The 27981-nt window shown below is 42.7% G+C and overlaps 1 protein-coding gene and 1 long non-coding RNA gene across 3 annotated transcripts; one reads left to right on the top strand and one right to left on the bottom strand.

Annotated features, from left to right (window-relative positions):
* Positions 1-6917: 6917 nt before the first annotated feature.
* On the bottom strand, positions 6918-16099 carry PPP1R26 (protein phosphatase 1 regulatory subunit 26). Its single transcript, XM_074973454.1, has 2 exons — positions 15962-16099; positions 6918-13003 (listed from the first exon to the last, which is right to left on the bottom strand). Exon 2 carries the CDS (start codon positions 12961-12963, stop codon positions 9151-9153), a length of 3813 nt encoding a protein of 1270 aa, XP_074829555.1. The 5' UTR covers positions 12964-13003; positions 15962-16099; the 3' UTR covers positions 6918-9150.
* A 1181-nt stretch (positions 16100-17280) lies between these two features.
* LOC141999731 (uncharacterized) lies at positions 17281-25917 on the top strand. Of its 2 annotated transcripts, none has more exons than XR_012642062.1 (4): positions 17281-17335; positions 18797-18952; positions 24733-24798; positions 25729-25917. It is a non-coding gene; the product is annotated as an uncharacterized LOC141999731 (long non-coding RNA). The 2 variants fall into 2 exon arrangements; XR_012642063.1 differs by lacking the exon at positions 17281-17335 and adding an exon at positions 17796-17956.
* Positions 25918-27981: the final 2064 nt, after the last annotated feature.

Below are 27981 nucleotides of genomic sequence, written 5' to 3'. Positions count from 1 at the left end.
CTCAGATCTCTACATTTCCATTTAGCTGCATTCAGATGCCTTCTGTTTGTGCCCAGTTTACCAAGTGATCCAGATCGTTCTGTATCAGTGACCTGTCCTCTTCATTATTTACCACTCACCCAATTTTTGTATCATCTGCAAACTTTGAGAGTGATGGTTTTATGTTTTTTTTCCAGGTCATCTGCAAAAATATTAAGCCCAATGGGGCAAGAACTGATCCCTGCCAGGGCCTACTAGAAATGCACACCGTTCAGTGATGATTTCCTCATTTACAGTTACATTTTGAGACTTATCTGTTAGCCAGATTTTAATCCATTTAATGTGTTCCATGTTAATTTTATATCATTCTTGTTTTTTTAATCAAAATACCATCCGTTATCAAGTCAAACACCTTACAGAAATCTAGGTTTATTACATCAATACTGTTACCTTTATCAACAAAACTTGTAGTCTCAACAAAACAAATATCAAATTAGTTTGTCAGGATCTATTTTCCACAAATCCAGGTTGATTGGCGTTGATATTACCCTACTTTAATTTTTTATTACTCCCTTCTTTAAGTCATTATTAATCGAGTCCTGTATCAGCCCCTCTATTATGTTTCCTGGGATCAATGTCAGGCCTATAATTAACTAGGTGATACCATTTATTCTTTTTAAATATAGGCACAACATTAGCTTTCTTCCACTCTTCTGGAACTTCCCCTGTGTTCCAAGACTTACTGACAATCAACATTAATGGGCCACAGTGCTCCTTGGCCAGCTCTTTCAAAACTCTTGGATGCAAGTCATCTGAACCTACTGATTTATAAATGTCTAACTTTAGTAGCTGCTGTTTAACATACTTAGTTACTGCTGGAGTAGAAATATTTCATCATCTGTTTTTTCCTAAATATGGAACAGACATGTTTATTGAACACAATCCGTAACTGTTACAATGGTGACTTCTGTGACATGGACACTTGTCTACTGCAAGAAACAGAGTAGTTTAAATGGTACCAATAACTTGAGCTGATACTGCTTAGAAGTACATAAATTGGCCATAAAATAATTCCTACAGTGCAGTAAGAGGTACCAGATTAACAAAAATGCTTCAACATTAACCTTAAAAGTCAAATTTTGTCCTGTTAAACTATGTTTTTCCCACTGAAGGAAAAAAAATTACCTTGCTTGATAACAGGACATTTCCTATGAGGTTTTGACAAAGCAACTACAAAATTAAGAGGTTTAAGGTGGAATTGTGTTCATAAACCTGAGAAAAGGTATCATCGGGGAAATTTGTTTGAGAGAGACTCAAGGAGCTAAACCCTCAAATTTAGGTTTGGAGATACAAAAATTTTAAAAAAATTTCATTGTAAACAGTTTCAATAGCTTCTGTCTAGGAAACATAAACATGTTTCACGATGGAACTGGAAAAAAATCACTATAGAATTTCAAGAATAAACTTTTATTAGAAAAAAAGACATCCATTAACACACATTTAATATGGTTAAATGATATTCGGGTGTTCAGGTAGAAATGGTTACTGAACCCCTTCTAGTCAACATATAGTTACTTATAATTAAGTGGCAGTTCAGTTAACATAGCTTACAACAAAGATAAACATATGCTTAATAGCCTTTTCTTCAATCGCAAGTGATCCTTTCAACTCTTGGCTCATGTACTGCATGGTACTAAAGGATGAATGAATTTTTGAATCTTTGTTTCTATATTGTTTAGAATCTGACCAGGATATCTCAAGATCCATGTTTTCCCAAAGATAATAACCCTTTAAATAGTATTGTTAACTGATTTGTTATTCCTTCCTGTCTCAAGACTATAATTTCTTGATGGATTATTCAAACAAGGGGAATGAATCCTAGAGAAATATTTTCTAAAGTTTTATTGCAACAAATGCAGTTATACAACCAATGAAACTGCGTCATTTATATATAAATCACACTCCATTGCAGTGCTAACTTCGCAATGTATTTCTACCTATAGTTCTCAAGAACTTTGTTTGTGGATGAGACACTATCCTAGTTTAACAGTGCAACACACTGGTAATATAGAACTAAAAGCTAGGAGAAATTTCCAGCAGCTGGCTAAAAAGAATATTTGGTATAATAGATGAGATGTGCACAGGTAATACTGCAACCTATATTTTTCATAACATTTTCTTAAGAAAACGTCACTTTCTTAAGTGATAAGATCCACTTTCTGGATCATTTTATACTGTCTTATAAAACCAAATTAATCAAGCATGACAGGGCTAAGTTTTCAAAAATACAAGCAAGGCAAGATTACTTTGTTACTAGTTAACAAGATCAATAATGAAACACCTGAAATATGAAACTGAATAGTAAGTCTAATAAAGGCATGAACATAGAATAAACAAATACAAATATATGGTGCCTGATCTAAAACCTATTGTAGTTCCCATTCACCTCAAAGAGTTTTGGAGGAGGCCCATGGTGTAGTTCCACTATTACACCACACAAGATTTGGTGATCTCAAATACAGAAATACCTGGCAAAATTCTGCCTTCATTTATAATCTGTCAGTGGAGTTGAACAAGTATTATAAAGCAAGGGCTGAAATTCGCCCAAAGGACTTATATTTTCAATATCTATCACATGGCTTCCAAAGAAAAACCGAAGTAATTTAGAAAAAAAAATCAACCCTCTGCTTTCTCATTTACCACTTCTCTTCTAGGACTTCAGGGCATGTCTTCATTGCCTCCATTGTTTCCAATTTTTTGCCTGAAATACAAAGTCAACACAGTGCAGAATAAATAAGAATCAGTTCTGGCAATTTTACACACTTTTACTGTTTCATCCACTTTTTCTACCGATGAGATTAGTTTACAGAGAGGACTGCCTCTTTTTAAAAAACTACTCACATTTACCTGCCCATATCTCTCTACCACATACTTTCTCCACAATTTTTAAAATCTCACCTAAAAAAAAAATCTTTTCTCTTTTGCCTAAGCCTCTTCCCTGGTTTTGGTATTTGAGCTGAATGTTTCACTTTGTGAGATAAACCATATGTAATAACCTTCCACAACAGGCTGCCTTGCATAATTTAACTTTGTAGCACATTTGGGGATACAGTTTGTATTAAAGATGCTATGCAAAATAAAATCATATAGTAATGAATTGTAGTTGTGTACCATTATAAAGAGCGGGAACACACCCAGACACCCCTTTTAGATGAAATAATACAAGTTGCACAACTAAACTCATCCCTCCTTTTAGGAAACAAAGTGCTTATCCCTTCATTTTTAGAATCAAACATCACCATGACCAGGGTATTTGGATAATATTCATGCTACCTGGTAAAATGTCTAACTATCGTGGGAAAAGCCTTGACTAGCTGTTTTAAACAGCAAATGAGCTACAAAATTGTCTGCAGAAAGCCTACTAGCTGGTTTTAAAACTACAGGTGGTGTCATAGTGAAGTCCAATACATACGTTATTTTGTTATTTCCATTGCTTTTCAACCCTGAGAAACAAGTCAGTCTTCTTTCTTTGTTTTTTTTGCCTTCAAAAACATGCAGCATACTTTCAGAAAGCACCAAAAAATAAAACAAAACAAATAACCCCTTCCATTCCTAGATTAAACATACCAACATGATTTAGGGGGGAAAGTCTTTTCGTAGGGCTATGAAGAAAATTGCCCATACGAAAACAGAGTGTTAGGGCATCTGATTTTTTCCCTAGGTATTTACACAGGTTTTAGTCTAAAAATTTTACACTGTATTTATCACAAGGACGCTGTTGATATGCTTAGTACTAAGCTACAATGTTGACGTCAGATGTTGTAAATTTACATTTTCTCTAAGCGTGACTAATCCAGAATTTACTAGTATAACATTTTTTCAGTCTCTGTAAACACTTGTTCCAAACATTTTAAGACAACCCTTCATTTCCTCTCCACCCCCACAAGACAAATATTACAAATCTCTCTGCCTAGTTATTTTTCATGAGCCCATCAGTGTTGTATCAGAGTTTGAAATATAGCTAACATTTAACCTTTACCAGTTTTAGATGAATGGAGTACTGGTGAAAAATGCTGTATTGACAGCTTTGGGGACTGTAATCCCCTGTTTAGTAGCAGAGCAGGTAAAGAATAGACAGTGCAGGAATACACATGTACTTTCTTCCTGACCTGGAGGAACCTCTATGGTCCCATCTAATTCTTGACCTCTCTACTGAGACTGCCAAGAAAGGCGCTAATTAATGCCATTTGAAGTGGTGGCTTTATTAATGGGGACATCTGTACACTGGGAATGGGACTGAGACTTGTCAAATTCATTGCACAGAGGTCACCAGGCCGTTGTTAGATACAAGCAACTTAAAATCACAGCTGACCTAGAGGTGAAAGCCTCCATTACCTTATTACAAATCCTCCAGATTATCCAGTCCACATACAATGAATATCATGGCCAACACAGGACCTGTGCATTTAGGATAGGTGTATGAACAATGGTCATCTCTCCTTGCGTCCGCATGCTGCCTAAATGCTTCAGTGTAGTCTGCTCTTAAAGTTGTGCATTAAGTAAGGTAAAGAGGAGGCTTTTCTACAACCATGGCCCTGGTCCATTCTAACCAGAAAAAGGCCCCTACAGATGATTCCTGATAGGATCAATTTATATGGAGAACTATGTATAAGATAAAGTATATCTAGTAAACTCCAGAGAATATCCGTTGCAAAGAATAGGCCCTCAATGTGTTTAAACATTTTAAACGTTGGGACACTGGATAAAATGAAACACTCAAAGAAAAAGGTGAAATTTCACAGCTAAGAATCTACCTGGAATTCTCTCCTTCCATTCGGGATTTTTAAAGTAAGATTTTTACATAGCTGTGTTGGAGATAAAGTTATATAAGGTTGTATTGTCAATCCAGGATCAATAGAGGTTCTTAAAGAACTGGAAAACAACAACAACAACAAAATACATCAGTAGACAAAGTGAAACAGACCTGCATTATAATCACTTCTGCTTTAGGCATGAAAAATATATATATTTTAAATTGCCTAAAACCTAAATTAGCAGAATTTATGCACAGAGTTAAAAATCACAAATAACTACATTTTAAAATAAGACGGTGGATGATTTTAAAGTCAGTCATTTTCTTCTTTACCTACCTGCCAAGATCTGAGTTTCTCTACTGCAGAGGAAATATGGAACAGTGAAAGGATAACACCAACCTCTAGAGGAAGTTTGGAGTCACTGTAACTACAGGACAGGCACTGCAGGGGCATGCCAGTGCACCTTCAGCCATCACCTGGGAGGTGTCACAGGTAGGGTCAAGAGAGTTAGTCGAGCTCCATACCTTTTCAATCATTGGCTTTTTTGATGAGTGCCAATAAGGCATTCCTCAGTACAAAGAAAACAGAAGCTTAAACCATTTTGGTATTGTGCCTAAAACGACGTTGCCTTGTATAAAGGGGTCAGGCTGATCTCCTTTGTGATCCCAAAGCAGGTTCTGGATGCAGCTTAAATCCACATAAATTCATATAGTCACTGACTCAGTTAATGCAAAACTACTATTCCTTAACTGGGCAGCCTTTATTCTGTTAGTTTAATATGGATTTTTTAATTGTTCCAAGCACTCAGGTTTTATTTTCTTGACTAAGTGAATGATGCTGTTGCAAACACAGCATAGGAAGAAGCCTGACAACAGCCTGCATATGGCTGTGGTGCCAACACTGAAGATGATGTGTAGTGTTTAGAATAAAGTTCCCTGTGGAAAAGTTTGCTTCTCTGACGAGTGAGCAATTCTAAGGGGAAGAAGTTTGAAAAATTCAGGAGAAGCATCAAAGCAATCTAGGGGGATATCCGTAAGCCACACATTGTGACAGAAACATCAGGGAAGACTGGCTGAGTCACATACCAAAATGCAACCTCAGGCCACAATAGACAAGCTTCTGCGAAGTGCAGAATATCTTTAATCCCCAACCACCCTCCTCCCAATACAGTCTCAAATCCCAGCCATCCACACCCCAGTGTAAGCAGGAAAACTTTCACTTCCTTCTCTCCCAGTGCAGGCAGACAACCACCCTCATTGCCTCCAATCCTCAGCACTGGCCCTGGGTGCTGTAAGGAGTGTACGCTGGTCCTGGATACTGGAGAAGTGGTGCTGGGTAAGAGTGAGTGCTGATCCTGGAAGGTAGGGGTTGGTGGTGCCCAAGTATCTCAGTGAAGTCTCTACAAATGCTTTCTGCCTCCAATCCCACTATCTCCTTCTGACCTCTGCCTACCTCCCAAGAGAGCAAAAACAATGCTCCTGCAAAGCAGTCTTCAGAAGCTGCTACGGCAAGCTGAGGAAAGATCCCCCTCCTTGTCCACAAGCTTAGGGGAAGAAAGGTGCCTACTATTACTTCTCTTGCAGCCCTGGAGCATCCGGCAACCCAGCTCTGAGTGCAACTGGGAGATATTAGAACTTCTAGATCTACAGACCCCTTTTTTCACATCACTCATGAAATTCTCCAAACTACATTCTTGTCACACTTCCTCCTGTAAGCTTTGTAGGTTCTCCTCTCGCTTTCTTTATTGTTACTAGGAATATCTGCATAAAACCCAGACCTTTTAAAATCTGTTCCTGCTTCTTCCCACTGGAAACCTTCTTCTGTCATAGCCACAGAATTATGATTTCAGATAAGATGTGTACAGAAGTGGGAGGAGACAATAAGCAGCAGGAGTAGATGAGCCTCTGATCTTGCTCCCAGTTAAGTCAATGGGAGTTTTGCCATGGTCTTCAAGGGAAGCAGAAGTAAGTCTTTTTTTTATCCAGCTGACCTAGTCACAAAAACTGCTGGCAGCAGTTCTTGACAACTTTGCATTTAAAAAATGGACAGGGAAAGAAAGATTTCATTTTCAATCAGTCTTTTTACTCAGGATGTTGATACAAACCACTTGAAATCTTGCTGGTTTCATGGTTCATGATCAGAACCCAATTTATTAAATGTTATAAACTTATGAATTCACACCATTTCTTATATACAAATCAAGTTCTTCAATTTTTAAAAAAGTGCTCTTTAAAAATTAGATTAGTATAAAGCACAAGTTACAAGGAACTGCATCTTAATTGAAAGTGAATTAGTACATCAAGAAAGGTTTCAACCACACACACATCAATTGGGGCATGAGACACTTTTAAAATCTTAACGTTGGTTTACTGAAATTTTAAGTAAGGAAACACTTAGCCTTGTTAATATAGAGAGGGTATATAGTGCTTTTGTCATTAAAATTAATTACAGCTTAATCTTATTAAAGCAATATATTTGGAAAACTGCTATTTTAAAATACCAACTTGCATCCCAATTTCAAACTAAAGACCCCAGGCCCGCAATCAGATTCAGGCAGGCAGAACCTTATGCCTGTGCAGACTGATTGCAGGTTTGGGGGCTTAGAATAAATCTTTTTTTCCAGGTGTACTATTACTAAATTAAAATTTTTAGTGACCTGATGTAAATATTTAATCTAAAAATCAAATGTGGTCAGGCAATAAGATGCCAGACGACCACGACTGAAATATTTTTAAGTTTAACTGCACAACAGTATAAAGCACACAAAAGATGTCTAGACATAAAGGTCATTGTTTCTTTTTTATAACAACATTACTAGTACTACACTATTCTATGCTACAGCCTGCCAATTCTCTGCAAGATCAGAGCACATAGGGGGATGAAATGCAATACTGGATGCATTCTTGACTGCTTTTGCTCTATTCTGGGAAATTAAGGCCAGCCTCAGGCAGGCTGTTGAAATAAGAAATAGATGGGTGGTAGACAGATATATGGAAGAGGTTAGCCGTTTAAAAAGACCAGATTATTACAGAAATGCTAAATCAAACTGCTGATACAAAAGATACAGACTGACTTGAAGGGGTTCACTACACACAAACTGAAACTGAAATAACTAAATTAGTTTTAATTCACATATTTTAGTTATTTCAGTGCAAGTCTATGCATGGGGATGCTCTTATTCCAACATCAGTGTCCCGTTTAAAAAAAACCTGATTTTTACTCTGGATGGAATGTGGGTGGGAGGGGTGAATGGAGTAGAGACACTGAAAATACCCTAGGATCTCACTCAAACAAAGATTTGCCCACCAAAAATTTTAAGGAAGTATTTACTGTAGCAAGCCTAAGTTTGCTCTATTGCACAAAACAGTAGAAAGGGATCAAATTTTTGCAGAGATGAATCTTATAGAAACCATTGTTAAATACTAGACACAAGACACTCCAATGCAACATAAAGTTAATTTTGAAGAACAAAACGCATCACGTAATTGTAGGGCATCAAAATGAGATTAAAGAACGCCTCTGGAATTATTTTGGCCTCGGATACTTCAGCAGCATGTAGATCTAGAGCAATCCACTGCAGAAATGTTGTTCGAATGAACATACAGAAGCAAAAAGCCGCTTTGCAATTGTGCTTTGAAGCACCTGCTTACAGGAGGCTACCAGGACGTTCAGAAGATAAAAAGGACTCAGCAGTCCCAGAGTTGAAGCAGGAAGCCCTTAAAAGGCTGCTCCACACCATGTTCCTGAACTTGCAACTGAATCTATAGGGACAGACTCCTGACTTCAGTGGGCCTGTGTTAGTTATAGTAGTCCAGCAGAGCAGTTCTAATTTCAAGATGGGGACCCAAGTGGAAAATGGCTATATGAGGCTGTTCTAAAATAGTTCCAATTCCATGAAATGTCAGAGAACGTGCTTCAATATCTGTAGTATTCCTAATCAACGGCTGTTGTTTTCTAAGATCTCTGAGCAACTGGCCAATACATTATGGACACAAATGGGTTCAATTCCAATATATGTATGTTTCGATGCACCATATAATTGAAAGCATATTTAGCCATGCTATCTTCTTATCTATGACAATTACATGTCAAATACAGCATCCTGTAGTAATGCATGCCCTAAAAATCATTATAAAAATATTTCCTTAAAGCACTTTAAATAATTTACAAAATTCTACAAAAAAAATTTAAACATTTATCCATGATACACCTGTTAAATAGGATTTTTCACATTAGTGTACACATGATATATATCAGTATCTTCCACCTTCTTTCTTTTACTCTCAAGTTTTATCAAGATATTTACAATGATAGGTATTTTCTAAAAAGACTGAACGTTGTTATAAAAAAAAAGTACTTACAAATCTGACACCTCGCTTTTCACCAGGGAACTTGTGCATTCCTCTACAGCTATGTCACTAAATTCTGCAGAACTTCTGTCTAAAGCTTCCTGAACATGGTCCTCTTTACAATCAGCTTCCCTACTTTGCTGGGCTAACATTTTCCCTTCCAAAGTAGAGTTGGGTACATTAATTTCTTCCTGCCTGCTGCTGTCTTGCTGGCTCTCTCCTTCCTCTTCCTTAGTGTACGTGTTTTGGCTCTCAAAAATAAATGTTCCTACACTAACTTGGTCCTCATCTACTGCTGCCATGATGGGTTCCTGCAATGGGGGATCTGGATTTGAATCTGAGCTGCAATACATCTGCTTGTCTCCCAAAGTGTTATCCTTTCTGTAATCTGCTTCAGTTTTAACATGCAAAGAAGCAGCCTCCAGTTTTTCACAGGTTTCTGCTATATGGAGACTTGTCTCCTCTACTATGAGGCTCTGAGTAAAATTTGCTTCTTTTATTCCTGTCTTTCCCTCTCCACCAAGGTTCCCATTTTGCACCAAGGCTCCACTTTTCTGTTCAAGTGCACAAACATTCGGGAGAGTTATCTCAGTCCTTAATGTGCTGCTATGGGGAAGCGAAAGTTCTACATTTTGCCTTTTGTTTAAAAGCACAGATTTCTTTCTATCACGAGCATACTTTAGACCAGCTATAAATTTGCTGGAAATTTTTAACTGAAAGGTGCTATTTCTTTTGGAACTCGACTTAGCATTAAAGTAATTTTGCAATTTACACCCATCACCTTTGCTGTGTGGCAATGGAAGGCTTTTCTGCTTAGGCTCTATAGTACCCTTTTTACTTAATGAATTTCCTTTTACAGATAAAGCACCAGCAGCTACACCTTTAGTCCACACTGTCCCTTGCTCAGCCTTCAACTCCAGAGTAGTATGGAGGTACACATTCTCTGCGTAGGATGCACTTTCCCCACTATCATGCATTATTGCACTTTCTCCTACAGTTCTCAGAGAGCTTTTCAGTTCATCTGTTTGCTGAGATACCTTTTTAGTTTTTTTACTCTGACCTGATAACATGTTAGTCTCATTTTTGATTAGCTGGTGCTTTGCTTTTCCTTTATTTGCACGTGGTTTGGTAACTCTCAATGAGTCAGCAGTTAAGTTAACCCTCCGTATTTCCATACTGCTTGCAGAGTCTTTAGCCTTTTCTGCCAAAAATTTCCTAATTTCTTGTTCGATGCTGTCATCGCTATCCACAGAGCTGCTGTCATCTGTTGCTGAAGTAGCAGTCAAAGAACATCTTTTATTTTTAGCTGCCTCCAGGTTATTCTGGTTGCAAACTGGTTTAGGTTTACATTCTTTTTTAAACTGCAATGCAAACGGTAAGTCCTTTATACTTTCTGATCTTCCCTTTGACAGCCTGCCATTTACATTGTTCTGGGGGCTTCTAACTGCATTTTCCTTAGTATCTTTATGTGATTTTGAGAGGCAGCTTTTTAGCAGAATAGGACTTTTGCATTTCCAGTCCTTTTGCTGGAGGCTACTGAGTTCATCCAAAAGCTGGGTTTCTGTGTCACCAAATCTGACTTTCTTCTTGCATTGGATTTTTTGGTCTTTGGACTTTTTCTTTAGTTTCCTCTTGGACCTTAAGAGGTCTTTGATAGCGCTATCAAGATCTTCATCGCTGTCCAGAGAACTGCTCTTGTCATCTGTACCATCTCTCTCTTGAGCCTGGACTGTATTTTTTATCAGTTCTCTTGTGTTACTCTGAACCTGCATCAAGCTGTTTGCGAAGTCTAAAGCTACATGCTTCTCAATAAGTCCAGTTAATTCTGTAGAGATCAGCTGCTGACTTGTTTCTTTGTTACCAGACCTTCCAGCTTCACAGGCTTTTCTATGACTGCTCAGGCCACTCCCATCTTGCAAAACTGGCATTTTGGCGCTATTACCATAACCCGCTTGGGTACACCCCATCTCCATCCCTTCTGTTTTATTGTCTATGCTCTGTTTTGCTACTTTGCTTTCTCCTTTAAGTCTCCTTTTACGACTCAACGATAGATTTAAAGTTTTGGGGAGGGAAGGTTCAAGGCCACCAATTACACTGTTACGCTCAGAAGACAAAGGCCTTTGGACAGAGTAGGACAGATTATCAGGTTTTGTTACAAGACTTTCTGACTGTGCCTTGAGAGCCAAAAAAGCCCTGATTTCTTGCTCTATGCTATCATCGCTGTCCACAGGGCTGCTGTCACTTTCACAGTGGGAGGAAGGAATGCTTTGGGGATAGAAGAAAGGGTTTGCTGCAAATGATTTGTCCTCACCTCCCATTTGGGGTGGCATGATTGTTTTGGAAATGTCAAGGATGGCTTCCGCACACATCAGTTCTGCGGACGTGTCTGCCCTGCAAGAAGCCTGCAACGTGAGCTCGCATTTGGCAATTTTGTTTACTGGAGATGCACAACTTCTGCCTTTTTTCAATGGCTTAAACAGTTTGTTAAATTCATTGCCAGTGCCTTTTAATTGTGTAGATTTTGTACTAATCTCTCTCCTCTTGCGGCTTAAAGATTTTTTAGGGTCTTCTGTCAATGCACATTTTGTTGAACTAATTGTTAGGCTTGCAGAAATGTCTGCCACACCTTTTTGCAAGTCTGTTGTAGGATTCGCCTCTTTCTTGATTTTCTCCAGCTGATAAAGCTGAATGGCTTCTTCGATACCATCATCGCTACTTGAATCAGAGAAGTGTGTGCTTTCAATTATTTGTTCCCCTCTGGTTTTGCAGAAATTTCTCTTGCCTTCACCTTCTTTACTGTGCTCGACAACCCAGGGTTGGCTAGTAGCAGTCATTTTAAAATGTGCATGGTTTGTTTTACTAAAATCACTAGGCTCTTCACTGATTTTAGACTTCAAACATTTAGATTGTACATTGGTCCTCCTTAGTTTGGGCTGGTGCCTTAAGAGGAGTGCTCTGGATCCTTGCTTTAAAGTACTGCGATTTGCTTTGTTAGCTGATTCTTTGTTACATTTAAACATAGATTTCACTTGAGTTTCTCCCTGTTCTAGTTTTTTATCCTCCACAATTACACACTTATTAGTTTCTTGCTGTTTCTTTTCATTCAAGAACTGTACAATTTCAGCATGTATGCTCTGTTCAAAAGAGTCATCACTACTGATGCTCAGAGGTGAAGCAGACCGTAGCTTTTCACAAATTCCCAAGTGATCAGAAATGAAGCCTTCAGTCACCATTTCAGCTTTAAATTTCATAGGGAGTAGGTTATTAGTCACCTTATTCTGTGAGAGTTCCCTTTTGACCCTCTTGTCTCCATCTATTCTATCTGAACACTCTGCATTGTTTGGCAATGGCTGGATACTCTTGCTTTTCTTTTTCAAGTACTCTTGAATGGCTTCCTCTATGTCTCGGTCAACAGAATCGTCACTATCAGAATCCAACAGGAGGGTCCCAAACTCTGAACTGTCTTCCACTTCTGTGCCATCAGAATCAGCAGGGCAACCACGCTTGGAATATTTAGTGTGCTGTTGTAGCATCCGGGTACTAGATGTAAGTCTGTTACCCCTTTTTTCTCCCTTTCGTTTTTTCTGTGTAATACAATCATAATCATTGTTCATACCCAGGGAAGACTCTTGACTTTGCAGGTTGTTTATGATCATCTGAACTTTTGCACTTACAGATGCTCTAGTAACATCCTCTTCAGATTCAGAGAAGCAAACAGGGTATCTACAACTCCTCGACTGTCCAAAGGACTCCCATTTTGTCTGCAGAGCTATCAAAGGAGAGGCATTCATAAGAAACATTCTAGCAGGCAATGAAGACATCCGCAAAAGAACAGTTTTTCAGGCTGGTCTCTCGTCCATCCTAAGGGAAAAGAAAGAACACTCATATAATGACAGGTTTCAGAGTAACAGCCGTGTTAGTCTGTATTCGCAAAAAGAAAAGGAGTACTTGTGGCACCTTAGAGACTAACCAATTTATTTGAGCATAAGCTTTCATGAGCTACAGCTCACTTCATCGGATGCATACTCTTATGCTCAAATAAATTGGTTAGTCTCTAAGGTGCCACAAGTACTCATATAATGTACATAAAATAAAATATATAAACATACCACTTAGACAGATTTGTATGTGATACAATTCATACGTTACTAATGTCCAGTAGTCTTGTTACATCAGCTATTCTCAGAAGTTGCTCCTAAATATAATTTAAATGGGAAATCTATTACTAGTACCATTTAAAGAGGAGATAAAACTGAGTTGCTGACCATTTGAGCTCATTAAAGGTCCCCTGGCACTCTGGCTCTAGCTATAGTCCAATCCAGGTAATTATACTCTGCCTACCTAAAACTCTTCCTGCACTTTGAACATAGTATTCTTTTACTCTAATTCTAATTGCTGTGGGCTGTAAAAAGTTGTCAAGGTGGGCTGTAGCTGCATTTTAGGTATGAGTAAAGAGGAGCGTTTATATGGGGGTCCACCATTTTATTAATTCTATAAAGAGTTTGGGGACAAAAAAGAAAAAAAAAATTAAGAAGGACTTTCAAATTGGAACAGACTTAGGGGGGAAACTGCAAAATATTCTACTAACGTCTGTTTGTATTTTCTTTGTCATCATTATTGTGTTTAAGTAATTTTCTCCATCCATAACCAGATTTCACTATTTGTTTGTGCGGTAAAATCATTTATGAATATATTTCCACTGAATGACTGCAACATTACACATTCAGCAATATGACTTCACTGCAGGATCAAGGCCCTTCTATAAATACAAATCTTCAATAGCCAGGAAAAGAAGATTATGAATTATTCTTTATATTACAGTAGGGCCCACTCTCGTAAGTATTGTACAGCCACCCAGTGTAAAATAGACTTCATCCCCAAAGACCTTACAATCTTCCATGGGACTCCACAAGGACACAGGATTCTGACTGCAGGCACCAGTTTGCAGGATCAAGACCGAATTTTGCTAGCTCAACGCATACTCCTATCAACCCCCGTGTTCTGGCAAAACACTGCTGCAGGGGAGCCATTCCACAACTCTGACACGCAATCACCCCCACAAACATGGTGGGTCTCAGCCACTGCGTGGCATTGTACTGTATAGAAACTATAAAACCAAGCTTCTATCTTTGAATTCCTTCCAATCTAACTTTTCTCTAGACGGAGCATTCAGAAAGATTTTTTTTGCAACAATTTAATTTGTGGCAGTATATTTTCTTTAAGAATTATTATAGTTCTAGAATTTTTAAAACAAAGCATATTAACTTTTTCTTACCTCTCTCATGGTTTTGTTACAGACAAGTGGGTATTAAAAATGTGGGGGGAATGATGCTTGCTTGCTTACTTTTATCAGGCACTTGGAGCACCAAGAATGAAAAAAGCATTACAAGTACTCCTGTTCTTATTACAAATGTGCTACATATGGTTATTTTTGTCAAACCTGTTCTTTGACCTAGAGGCAGGGGTCAACTTTAACACCATTTAAAAAGCAGCCTGGGTCAAAAACCAGTCTAGGCAGAGTCACCCCTGATCTGCCTTACGTGATTTCCCATCCCGGAAAGTCCAACGGAGCTAATGCTTCGCTGCGCCTTCATCCTTTGGCTCCCTGCCACAATGTTCTGGCATAAAACATTCTCACGCAAGCCTTTGGCTCTAGATATTGATTCTTGATTTTTTCCCCTCTTATAATTAGTTTTAGAGCATTGCTCTTGTTGTATAATTTAATTTTTAAGGGTATTGATTAAGAATGTTCTTCAATTTGGTTGGTGCCCAGAGCAATCTGACACATGCCATTATAAATTATTTCTATAGTCAAGCAAAAAAAAAAAAGTTAAGGATTTACCCCTAGTATGCACGTTCTAATAAAATACAAGTATCTTTGACCTTTCAAGTGTCAAGCAATTAGGAACCACAGGTAAACTGGTGACCTAGCTAGGTGGTGATTACTTAGTAGTAGCCTAGAAGACTTTACTTGTAATGTGTACTACAGTGAGGGTCACTGGTAGAGAATGTGGATGATTAAATAGTTTCCAAGTTTTCTGTAATATAATTTACAGTATACTTCATAAAAAACCTAGAGGCTTTCAAGCACTGGTGGTAAGTTAAACAATCATGTTATGAGAGAAATCAATTGAGAGAGACTCAGAACACTGGGCTAGTTACCCCTGAGTAATGCATTCAATACATTTAAGCTTTTGGCTCTGTACACATTGCTATTTCTTCCCTATTAACCTCTTTCTTTCCAGAATAGTGGATGTCTTCATTATCTGAACAACATGGGATTGTTGGCGTACTGAAAATTCACAGCTATCCACAGGGGATTGGGTTTAACTTTTGTGTCATGTTATCCACCCATAACTTCAGTGGGCCACTGCCAATCATTTAATAGAGGCTGACGGAACTTAACTGCACACCACTATATTAAAGCAATAGACTACCTATAATAACCACATTCAGCATCTTTATGGACAAAGGATCCCAAAGTACTTTACCGAGCACATACACAGCTATCACTTCACTAACTCTTGAAATGCAGCCACTTCTAAAAAGGTACGTAGCAGCTATTTAACGCTAGACAGTAGTGTACCACAGTAATTTAAGACAGCAAGACTGCACCCAAATACAAGCACAGAGATTTTAGGAGGTAGAATGAAGTTATCCAAGTGGAATTTAGCCACGACATTAAAGTTAGCATCCTGACTCTTGCTGGTTGGGCGTGGACCTAAAGAGGACACAGTTCTCTTCAGAGCTGTGCCACTGACTTGCCACACAAGCAACTTCAGCAACTTGCTATAAATGGACACAGTGATAGCAACCCACCTCGGTAAAAGGATTTGAGAACAGCAGCTGAAGAGTCTGATCACTGCAAAGTAGATGTCCCATGAACAGTGCCACGGTACCTTCAGTGCCCGAGAATGGCCAGGCACATTGACTTTCACCTTCCTGAAGGAGATGCCCCTATCAGGAGACATCAAAGCATTGGTCTTCCTCAGCCCCACCTCACGCGGGCCTCTGCCTTCACACCCCCTGGGACCCCAACCCAGAAACGCTCCAAACCAGCCCTTGGCTTCTCTGCTCAAACATCACCACCTCCACCCTCCTGGGCCGCAACCTCTAGTCCTTTCCAGAGACACCCTAGGCTGCCACCCCGAGGGACCCCTCCCACCGGCCCAGCCTCAGGGATCTCAGCCCATCACCCCCAGAGAGCCCTCGACCCCAGCCCTGCACACCCCAGGGATCCCACCTCCAGGACCCCAGCCCTGCACACCGCAGGGACCCTGCCTTGTCACTCCCCGGGATCCTAGCATGTCACCGCCAGAGAGCTCGCCCCCCGGATCCCAGCACCCCCATATCTCAGCCCCCTACCCCCAAGGACCCCGATCCCGGGATCCCAGCCCTGCACATCCCAGGACTCCTCCTTGTCACCGCTAGAGAGCCCCCCCTCCGGGGTCGCAGCCTGTCACCCCCTTAGCGAGCCCCCCCCCGTATCCCAGTCCCCCCATATCCCAGCCCCCTACCCCCAAGGACCCCGATCCCGGGATCCCAGCCCTGCACACCCCAGGACTCCGCCTTGTCACCGCTAGAGAGCCCCCCCCCCGGGGTCGCAGCCTGTCACCCCCTTAGCGAGGCCCCCCCGTATCCCAGCCCCCCCAAGGGCCCCGATCCCGGGATCCCAGCCCTGCACACCCCAGGACCCCGCCTTGTCACCGCTAGAGAGCCCCCCCCGGGTCGCAGCCTGTCACCCCCTCAGCGAGCCCCCCCCCGCATCCCAGCCCCCCCAAGGACCCCGCGCCCGCGATCCCAGCCTCTCCCCCAGGAGCCCGGGCCTTAACCGTCCCCGAGACCCCGGCCCCCCAACCGCCCTTGGCCTCGCGCCGGCCCCGGGCCTGGCCCCTCGGCTCCGCCTGGCAGCGGCTCCCGCCGCCCGGGGCCTGGCTGTTCCGCTGCCCGGCCGGGGCCTCGGCGGCTGCCGCGGCGCCTCCCCGCCGCGCTGGCCGCTCACCTGCCGCGGGGCCCCGGGCTGGGGGCGCTGGGGGAGCGGGGCGCGGCTCCCGCCTGCTCCGGCCGCTGCCCGCCGAGCTGGTGCAGGGGCGGGCGCCGGGCGGCGCTTCCTCCCCTGCCCCCGGGGAGCGGGGGGCATGCGCCGCAGGGCTCCGCCGGGGGAGGCGGCGGCCTGGCGGGCCGGAGCGGCGGGTAGGGGCCGGGGCCGGGGCCCGGGCCCGGGCCCCCAGCCGGGGGGCGGCGCAGGCAGGCGGGTGCATTGCCCCAGCCCTGCCCACTCTGCCCCCGCCGAGGGTGCGCTGGGGCCGGGGTTGCAGATGGCGAATTGCTGGGGGGTCCCTGTGGTACAGGAGGCTAAGGGTCGGGGGGGGGGGGGGACAGTCTCCGTCTCTTTAATCTCTGCCCCCCTCCCTAGTCACCGGTTCCTAAACCTCCCAGCCCCCCCCGTGCCTGAACCCGGCAACGACTGCGGCATCCTTTGTTCGGGGCTGCGGGGAGCCGATTTTCAAGAGAGGCTCAGTTCCCGTTTAGCTGCCCAAAGATTTCCAGAATCCGGCCCCTTCGTTTGGGTCCCGAGACGGGAGGGGAGCCCGCTGGAAAACCTGCCTCTCCCCCCTCCGGCGGGTGGCGTGAGCCCTTCTGAAAAATCCCCTCTCCGAGCCCAAGAGCCTGAAGTGAAGACCTCCCTGGGCTGCAAGAAGTCCTCTTCTTGCGTCTCGTCTGTGGCGAACCGGATTCTCTGCTTCTGGCCCCGAGCAGTGCCCCCCCCCGGGGTTCCTTGCACGTTGCTGATACCTGGCTCCATCACTGCAGGTGTCCCATGTGGGGGATGTTAGCAGGTCTCCTTTGAGCCTGCTGTATTAACACCAGCACCTCAGTTGTGGGGTTAATCTCTGGACAGTCACAGACCCCTACGTGCTGCTCGTGTCCATAGAAACAAGTTGCCTCTCAGAAAAGTAAACTTTTCTTTTTTTTAAGAGTTAACATGAGGTCAACTTCGTTAATGCATTTGGGGCCTGATCCAAAGCCCAATTGAAGTCAGCAGGCCTCTTCCTACTGACACTTCAATAGGTATTAGATTGGGACTTGGTGAATTTATGAGTGTCAATCTTTGCTCAGATAAATTGGTTAGTCTCTTAAGGTGCCACAAGTACTCCTTTTCTTTTTGCGAATACAGACTAACATGGCTGTTACTCTGAAACCAGTCTTTACATACATATGTATAGCTCAAGCAGTGAGAGACTCAGACTTGATCTAAAGATGGCATGTTCAAAATTTGCAAGTGACCCCACCAGTAGTGTCTTTATGTAGGCAAATCATCATACGGTGCTTGTTCTAAGTTCTTCCTTTTTCCCAGCCAATCCTATCTCTCCCTGCACTTAACAAAGACCTTTAGCTCAAGCTATACTTCTCATCTAGCTCTGTGGCTATCTCTGGGTCTTCTCCACACCATCTGCCATCTCCTATTTAACTCACTGAAACACCCTGACAGAAATACCACTCCTTCTAGTAACAGACAGCTCATAAAGAGGACTATTGGTTCCTTTTTCTTAGCCGTGAAAGAACCCTATTGTTGCAGTGACAGTGCTGTTTCAGGATTATATTTATCGTCTTTTTTACTCTGTTCATTTTCTGTTCTGCATTGTTATGCAGGCCTAAAAAAGGGCGGAGGGACAATCAGCTTGAAGAAGATATGAGCTGGAGGTGTAAAAGGAACCAACAAAAGCTAAACTACAGTTTGCACTCTTCATCAGAGAGAGAGAGAGAGAGAGAGAGAGAGGAATAATGGAATATTCCTTGAACAAATAGGTAATGTTTTCCTTGTAAATGTACATAATATTTTTAAAGACTGGAAAGAGTTAAAACCTAAAATGTTTTTCAACACCAGATGAAAATGAGATAGAAAAAATATGCTTTAGAACAAAAAATACTTTAAACTATATATAATGGATATTTTGCAATAAAATTACAAAAAAAGACACTCCCCCTACCTGCAAATACTTACACAGGTGAGTAGTCCCAGGCTACTGCCATGTTTAAAGATAAGCACATACATAAATCTTTACATGATTGGGGCCTAGAATCACCTATGTGGAACTCATCTCAAGATCAGGGCCTAAAGTCCCAATCTTGCAAATATTGATGCACATATATAATTTTACTCACCTGAGTTGTCCAACTGAGTTCAGCAGGACTACTCACTTGTGTTAAATTTGCAAGATTGGGCCCACACAGTGCAGTGCATTTATACACGGATGCTATTACCAAGACCAGGAAAAATGTCGCATACAAAGATAAAAAATAATTCACGCTAATGGACCCTTGGGAGTGTAATATAAACCCCTTGGCCAAGGGAAAAAAATCCTTAAAACCAAACAACCCCCAAGCAAGCAAGCACAAAACTCAAAGAGAGATTCTGCTCCCTACCCTTGTTCCTGTCTGCAGCAAGCCCTGGTCTAGGGGGTATATTGAGGGCGGAACCAGGGAGTAGGAGGAGACCGGGCATAGCACATACCGTTACAGCGATTCTGACTAGTGCCACAAGCAGCACTGAGGAGGAGAAAGCCATAGGTATTCTGGGAACTGTTTTTGCCACTGGAGAAACTTTGAATCTGGAGGGTTCATAGGGGGCTTAAAGCTTCCCCCTGGGCTGGCTCAGCAAAGAATTTGGCTTCAGTTTCTAATCACTGCATCTAGAAACCTATGAACAAAGGAACAGGGAGACATATCATCAGGATTAATGAGCAGGCAATTCTAGAGCATTTGTTGCTGTTAAGATACTGTACAACGGAACAGCTGATGTAACACTTTCAGAAGAGAGCAAGAACTTCCGTTAAGTCCCTGATTCAACCCATGACTTCAGTGCAGCCACTCACGTACTTAAAGTTATGTACATGCTTAAAAGCTTTGCTTCATTGGGGCCTTAATGATCAAAAAGCCCAGCAACTCTTTTATGATGGGCCAATTTCAATGTTCATGTAAAGAATATTAAAGTTGCCTTCAGTTTGTATATCATAGAAATGTAAGGTTGGAAGGGAACTTGAGAGCTCCCCCTTGAGAGCTCAATGCAGTGGCAGGACCAAGTATACCTAGGCTATCACTGACGGGCGTTTGCCTAACTTGTTCTTAAAGACACCCAGGACTGGGGTTCCACAACCTCCCTTGGTGACTTATTCCAGTACTTAATTATCCTTACAGTTAGAAAGATTGCCTTATATCTAACCTAAATCTCCCTTGCTGCAGATTAAGCCCATTACTTCTGGTCCTACGTTCAGTGGACATGGAGAACAATTGATCACCATCCTCTTTATAACCTTCCTTAACATATTTGAGGACTATCTGGTTCCTCCTTAGTCTTCTTTTCTCAAGACTAAACATGCCCCATTTTTTAAACCTTTCCTCATAGGTGAAGTTTTCTAAACATTTTATCATTTTGGTTGCTCTCCAGTGGACTCTCTCTAAATTGTCCACATCTTTCCCAAACTGGACACAATAGTCCAGCTGAGGCCTCACCAGTGTTGAGTAGAGCAGGACAGTTATCTCCCGTGTCTCACATATGACACTCCTGTTAATAATATCTTCAAATGTATGTCAGTTCTCTTTAGTTTCCCACAGATGAAAGGGCCAGCATGCCACCTTGATTTATTTTCCAATACACTCAATTTCACAGAGCATAAATATTTGTATGATGCTTCACAACAATTAGCATTCACTACAAATTCATCTGATGAAACATGCAGTATTTGGTATGCATGTTACCAAAACCACACAGTGAAGATCTAACATGAATGCAGGAAATGCTGCAAATTTTACAGATACCTCAGCCCCCCTCAAATACATGTCAATAGAAAAGAGAAAAAATCTAAAATTTTCAATCACAGTCTTAAAACGGAGTGACATCTAGTGGCTGTGCCATCAATCTGCTGCACAATGCTAGCCTGACACAATGGCCCTGATTCTCCGCTCTTCCACTTTTTTAACACCAGTGTTACTCCATTAATTTCAGGAGAGTTGCTGTTGATTTACACTAACGTAAATGAGGTCAGAATCAGACCCTACTCCTCTTAATAATCATATCACACAATCATTTTCTCTAACCTTTTTTTATTCAAAGATTACAAAGCATGCTGTGCATTTTGGATAGAGATTGCATGACCACAACTGAAATGCTGCCACCTCTGGATGGAACTTGTCAGCTGCCTGACAGCATATTGCAATGACACAATAGAGTTTAGGATAGAAAGTATAACTGAAATTGGAGGGGAGGTTTAGCTAGGTACAATACGATAGCTAGAATTTGGTCAGGACATGAAGGCTTATGGCTCCTCATAGAATAGAATAGAATCATAGAATATCAGGGTTGGAAGGGACCTCAGGAGGTCATCTAGTCCAACTCCCTCCTCAAAGCAGGACCGATCCCCAATTAAATCATCCCAGCCAGGGCTTTGTCAAGCCTGACCTTAAAAATATCTAAGGAAGGAGATTCCACCAGCTCCCTAGGTAACGCATTCCAGTGCTTCACCACCCTCATAGTGAAAAAGTTTTTCCTAATATCCAACCTAAACCTCCCCCACTGCAACTTGAGACCATCACTCCTTGTCCTGTCATCCGCTACCACTGAGAATAGTCTAGATCCATCCTCTTTGGAACTCCCTTTCAGGTAGTTGAAAGCAGCTGTCAAATCTCCCCTCATTCTTCTCTTCTGTAGACTAAACAATCCCAGTTCCCTCAGCTTCTCCTCGTAAGTCATGTGTTCCAGTCCCCTAATCATTTTTGTTGCCCTCCGCTGGACTCTCTCCAATTTTTCCACATCCTTCTTGTAGTGTGGGGCCCAAAACTGGACACAGTACTCCAGATGAGGCCTCACCAATGTCGAATAGAGGGGAACGATCACGTCCCTCGATTTGCTCGCTATGCCCCTACTTATACATCCCAAAATGCCATTGGCCTTCTTGGCTACAAGGGCACACTGTTGACTCATATCCAGCTTCTCATCCACTGTAACCCCTAGGTCCTTTTCTGCAGAACTGCTGCCGAGCCATTCGGTCCCTAGTCTGTAGCGGTGCATTGGATTCTTCCGTCCTAATCCCTCCTCTGTGCCGTCCAGATGCCAGGGAAGCGTGCGGCTCTGCTCCCTCCAATCCACAAGCTTTGAAGGGCCTTTGCTGGCGCAGCTGCACAGAGCTGAAACTTCAGGGCTTTGTCTGCAATTCTAACGTTATCAAACAGCTAGAGAGGGACACCGGGAGTGAAGAGCCAGTGGAGCAGCCCAGGCATCAAAGGCAAGAATGAGCAAGACACTCTGTGATGTAGTGAGAGGGAGAGCAGGGAAGCAAACAAAATGTGTGAGAGAGAACAAAGTCAGGGGGAGTCATGCGTGTATGTTGATGAGTGGGACTGTGTATCATAGAATCATAGAACTGGAAGGGACCTCGAGAGTTCATCTAGTCCAGTCCCCTGCACTCAAGGCAGGCCTAGACCATCCCTGACAGGTGTCTGTCCAATCTGCTCTTTAAAAATCCCCAATGATGAAGATTCCTACTCTTGCAAAAAGTGCCACTGGAACTTTAATGACCACTCGTCCAATTTGCTGTTGCCCTGCACCTTGTTAAGTCTTTGCACCATGCAAATGTTGGTGTGACATGCTCCAGTTGTGATCTAGTAGCATGAGCACACACCTTTGCACTCACTTTGGAGCATGCAAATGTCTGGACTGGGTGTGGGTAGATGAGAACTGGAACCCCTGTGTGGACAAGATGTTGGTTCTCTATTTCACCCAAAAGAGGGCACTTCTAGAGACCAGGGATATTATTTCAATATTACTTCAGAGAGAAGCATGCCATTTCCTGGGAAACTAATGCCACTTCCTGACGTTTCTTTAGATGTCTCCCATCTAACTAATGACCAGCCCCAACCCTGATTTGTTTGAAAAATCTGATGAGATGCCAACTCAGGCTGGCATGTATGGTTACAGCCTCCCATATTAACTTCCTCCTACCCTATGATAGCTGAAGCCGGGGAAATAAAACTCACTGAATGTTCAGTGTTTCTTTTGGCATATATAATGTGTTTTTAAATTCAGAGATTGCTTGGCTGAACAAGCTTTCTAAAAGGCACCTTCTACAAAACCCCACCCAGACAAAGCTTCTAATAAGCTTCCCTCATCCCTAACCGCCGAGCCTGTAGCTCAGTGGTGACTAAGGGCATGGCTACATTTGCAGATGTAGAGTGCTGTGAGTTAAACCAGCCCTCGGAGAGCGCAGTAGGGAAAGCGCTGCAGTGTGACCACACTGTCAGAGTCAAGCGCACTGGCGTGGCCACATTAGCAGCTCTTGCAGTGCCACAGAGAGCAGTGCATTGTGGTAGCTATCCCAGCATGCAAGTGGCTGCAACGTGCTTTTCAAATGGTCAGGGGTGGAGTGTGACAGGGAGTGTGTTGTGTGTATGTGGGGGAGAGAGAGTGGGTTTTTGGGGGGCTGAGAGCATGTCAGCATGCTGTCTTGTAAGTTCAGACACCAGCAGACCTCTCTCACCCCCCCCACCTCTCTCTCACACATACTCACAACAAGCAACACTCCACAGTAATGGTTTGCTCTGTCCCAGAGCAGATAAGCAGCCGGCTGTCAGAAACAGAGCTTTGAAAGGGCATATCCGCATTCCTACAGCCGATTCCAAAACAGTGAGAAGAGTGACCACTTGACTTAAGGGGATTATGGGATGTTTCCGGAGGCCGATCAGAGCTCAGTAATGCAACACCTCACTCACACTGACGCTGGGGCGTTTCAGCCGAGGCACAGCAAGCGTTATGCTTCTCGTGGAGGTGGATTACCAGGAGCGCTCCAGCTGCAGAGTCCAGACGCTCTAAGTGCCCTGCTAGTGTGGATGGGTCATGAGTTATGGTGCCTGGGGCTGCTTTAATGCACTCTAACTTACAAGTGTAGCCAAGCCCTAAGGTATGCTCTCTGCATGACACGTCCTTCCCTCCAAAGCCATGTGAGAAAGGAGGAAGGACTCAATGTTTGTGCACCCCGTTGGAAATGTGCCAGTTCGATTTGCACATACATACACTTTTTAAGATAAAAACCTAAATGACTGCAGCACTGTTCTTGCACACACACCTTTCCCTGGGAGCTGCATAGAAATTGCTTGTTGACTGACAGCACTCTGCAGTTACCAAGCACTAGAGAGCTGTGGCAGGATTTTACGACTCTGCTGGGTGAATTGCCACATTGCACATCCCTTGACTTGAGAGATCAACCAAGCCACTTCCTGAGGTCCCCTTAAGGGTCATTTGTCTTTCTGATCAATAATGTATATGCAAATGAGGCCAGTGCTCTCAGCCCAGTTCCCTCAGGGACAGATGACAAAACTGATTAGCACTAATTGGCACCCTTGTTAAAATTACTAGAACGAAAATGTCAGTGTTTTCAAAATGGAACATTCTCCTGACCACAGGATCTGACTATTTCATTTGCAGCTCATTGCAGGGGGCTCTGCTTATATGGGGTGATGCATTAGACACTAAAGCTGCTTCTGTATATGGATTATCCAGGGTTGAGCCTGGAGCATTGAAAATGGCTTTTTTTCAGACAGAAAAAGGACAAGGCTGAAAAGACATGAAAAAAGAATCACCTGGCGGTTTCTCCTGATGTTAGGTAACCTGTGGCTCCATGTCCAATTATATTTCTCATAGTGACACTTGTTAAAACCCACACACTTCTACCAGGCTCCTGTTTCATTCAGACCATTAAGGGTTCCTATACTGTGCAATGCACAAGCATATAGCTGTGTTGAGAGCAGTGTGAAACTTGCCAATCTCAGTCTGTGGGGCTTGCGTGAACTATTTTTCCTGGTAGGTTTACATTCGCAGAGTTTCACTTTGAATTTCAGGTTCAAACAAACCTTTAAAAAGTGAAATCCAGCCCAGGTAATTGAGTTTGGGGGTGGAAACGGTATAAAATTATATGGTTTTGTATGGTTCCAAGTTGAAGCTATAACTGACCCCTGGGTTTACTCAGAACTTGGGGCTATAGGTTTGGATGGCTGTCAACCAAGGTTCATGAGACTCAGCAAACTTTGCAGTAAAACTGGTGCACGTTTTGGCTTTATGGCGAAACCCAGAAGAGATGTTCCCCCTGGTTTTGTTGCAAAACTTGTGTGTGGATCTAACTTGCTTCCCACTAATGTGGGAAGCACAGCCCACTGCTCTGAACACCAGGGGACATCAGCTGGCAACAAACAAAGAACTGCATCAGTTCTCCAGGATTGTTATAAACACTGTAATTTTGTGGGTTGGAATGACAAGGAATGGCCCCCAAATAATGCCCACTTGCACCTTCTCATTTTGAAACATTGTTAAATCCCTTCCACCCGGTTATACTCAGCAGGCCTGATGGAGAACAATCAGGTCAGGGAGTAATATCACTGATTGTAAAGTTAAGTTGTTATTTAATGAATGCTAAAGGGACACATCTGGGGCCTTGAGGTTATAAGAGACAGATCTAATTTTCTAAAGAGTGAATTCACCGTTGGTGAAAGCTGCCAGCGAACAACCTTGGAAACTGAATATCTCCATTTACTCGCAGGAGAGATACAGCAGGAGCAGAGGTAGTGTGAGCTTCTATCCCAGAGTGCCTCACTGCTGACCTGGAAGGCCCACCTGTCGGGGGAGGAGGGGAATTGAGGTCAGGTCCTCAGCTGGTGAAATCAGCATAGCTTCACTGACTTTCCACTCTTAGTCATCATGGCCCAGTTCGTCATTGGCACCTTCACTGCGACTGCAACAGAGGGATCAATCAATGTAAATGGCCCTTACATGCCACTTAAAATAAAATAGAGGCACATGGTACTTACTAAGTGTATCCAAAGGAAAATTATTACTTTTGGTGTTTCAGGATCCAATCCTATGACGTGCTGAACAGCCTCTGTTCTCATTACCACCAATGGGGGCTGAAAGTATTCAACACCTCCCAAGATTGGGCCCAGAATTTGTATGGGGCAGGATCAGGTATTGTTTTCAGTCTTCCCTATATTGGTGCTAGCAGCCTGCACACCTGGAATTAGAGTAAAACCTAGGAATAGAATTTAATGCCAAAAGATTTGGTTGCAACCTCTTCCGTTTCTGTCATTATAGATAAGTCTTATATTTTGACTTGTCTCTAGAAATCAGAAGAGAATAAGTCTCCATTACATGCTATAAATAGGTTAAAAAGCTATCAGAAGGTTTTCTTTCTTTCCTTCCATATACACACATATATAAATAATCCTGCTATAAATTCTGTTGGAGGTTTAAAAAACATAGAAAGTATCTAATTTTCTGTAGATTACAAGAGTAATCTCCACAGATATCTCCTAAATTTCGGTGGACTCCTCCTGGTTTCATCCTTAATAAATGCTATATGTTTCCCCCCCCATAACTGAATAGCTGGCCAATTTCTATTCGTGTTACACTATCGGATGTGACCATTAGGTGTCAGACTTTTATCACCATAGACAATATCTGGTTTCTGAAATTTCCCATAGAGCCGCAGACAGCATGAAAAGTCATCTCAAGAGATCATCTTCCAGTCCTATTAGTAGCAATGTGAGCGGATATCAAGAGTAATATGACATGTCTACATTACAGGATACACTCTAAATGGACAGAGGGATTTTTTCCCCACACCGGGACATTTGGATTCCATCTGCTGAAAAGAAGCTCCAGAGGTGATGGTGCTTAATCAGCCACCAGACCATGACCTTGTGCCAGCCACTGGCACCTTCTTTATGGGCCCCATTTGCTCCTGTTAACGCCCACCTCAGACTCTGCCCTGGAACAGCTTCCATTTCAGGGACCTTGGTTTACAGATTGGGAAGTAGGTGGAGGCTCTGCAGTGTGGCGCAGAGATTTCTGCCCTTTTATTGCATGTACTTTACATGATTCATTTATATTTTACATCTCAGGCCACAACTTTAAGCTTACTACAGCACCTTTGCACTGCTTTGGAGGGAGAAAAGGACTGTAAAGGCAGCTTAACTAGCATCCTGAGAATTTCTCCAGGGTAAGGGGAATTTCTGGGTTGTGCAGAGCTGATGAATCAGTTCTATGCCTGGTGTAAAGGGGGCATAGCCACAGTGCCATTGCACTCTGGCCATTCCTGGCTGCTGGGGCCCTAGAGATCTGGGTGAGACTGTAGAGACTGCTCTGAGTTACTCTCGGGTCCGAACTGGCTCCCAACCAGCCCCGCCAGGGTTGGGAAGCTGCAAAAGTGACACAAATCACCTTTGTTCCAACTCTCTCTTCTGTGCGGCACACAGCTCGGCTAGCTCAGAGGGCGCATCTCACTGATCATAGCTTTAAAAATCCCTCTTCAAAAATACATCATCTGTAAAAGGCAATTTACAGAGTTTTGTTATCGAAAACATTTTTGGGCATCTGTACAGGTGACACGGCACTTTGAGCTCATTGGGCCAAACACACCTGGCATAAGGAGGAGGAACTCCCTTTCAGGAAGGATGACTCGGATAGCTGGAGAGCTGGATCTGCGAAATGCCGGCACTATAGTGCTGCATTCATCATACATTGGTAGCCTCTGTGATCCGCCACCTGCAAGTTATTTAGTAAAAAAAAGGATCAGTAAAAAAGACAAAAGCTTTACTTTGAATGGAATCAAGACAGGTGCATGCTGCACCCAAGCAACTGTGTGAAATTATTATTGCAACCCCTGTCCTTTCTCTCCCTCTTTTTGTTTTTTACTTTGACTTGTTGTGTCACTTCTAACATGAGCGTGTCAAGCAGGGACCATGCCTTCTGATTGGTTCTGTAGAGCGCCTGTCACAGCCTGGCAGCTGTACAAAAA

This window comes from Natator depressus, chromosome 16, assembly GCF_965152275.1.
Source record: "Natator depressus isolate rNatDep1 chromosome 16, rNatDep2.hap1, whole genome shotgun sequence".
Classification (NCBI taxonomy): domain Eukaryota; kingdom Metazoa; phylum Chordata; order Testudines; family Cheloniidae; genus Natator; species Natator depressus.
This window is presented reverse-complemented; position numbering and strand designations above follow the sequence as displayed.

Excerpts from the sequence above, each read along its gene's own strand:
- PPP1R26 (XM_074973454.1), bottom strand. The coding sequence starts at position 12,963 with ATGTCTTCATTGCCTGCTAGAATGTTTCTTATGAATGCCTCTCCTTTG.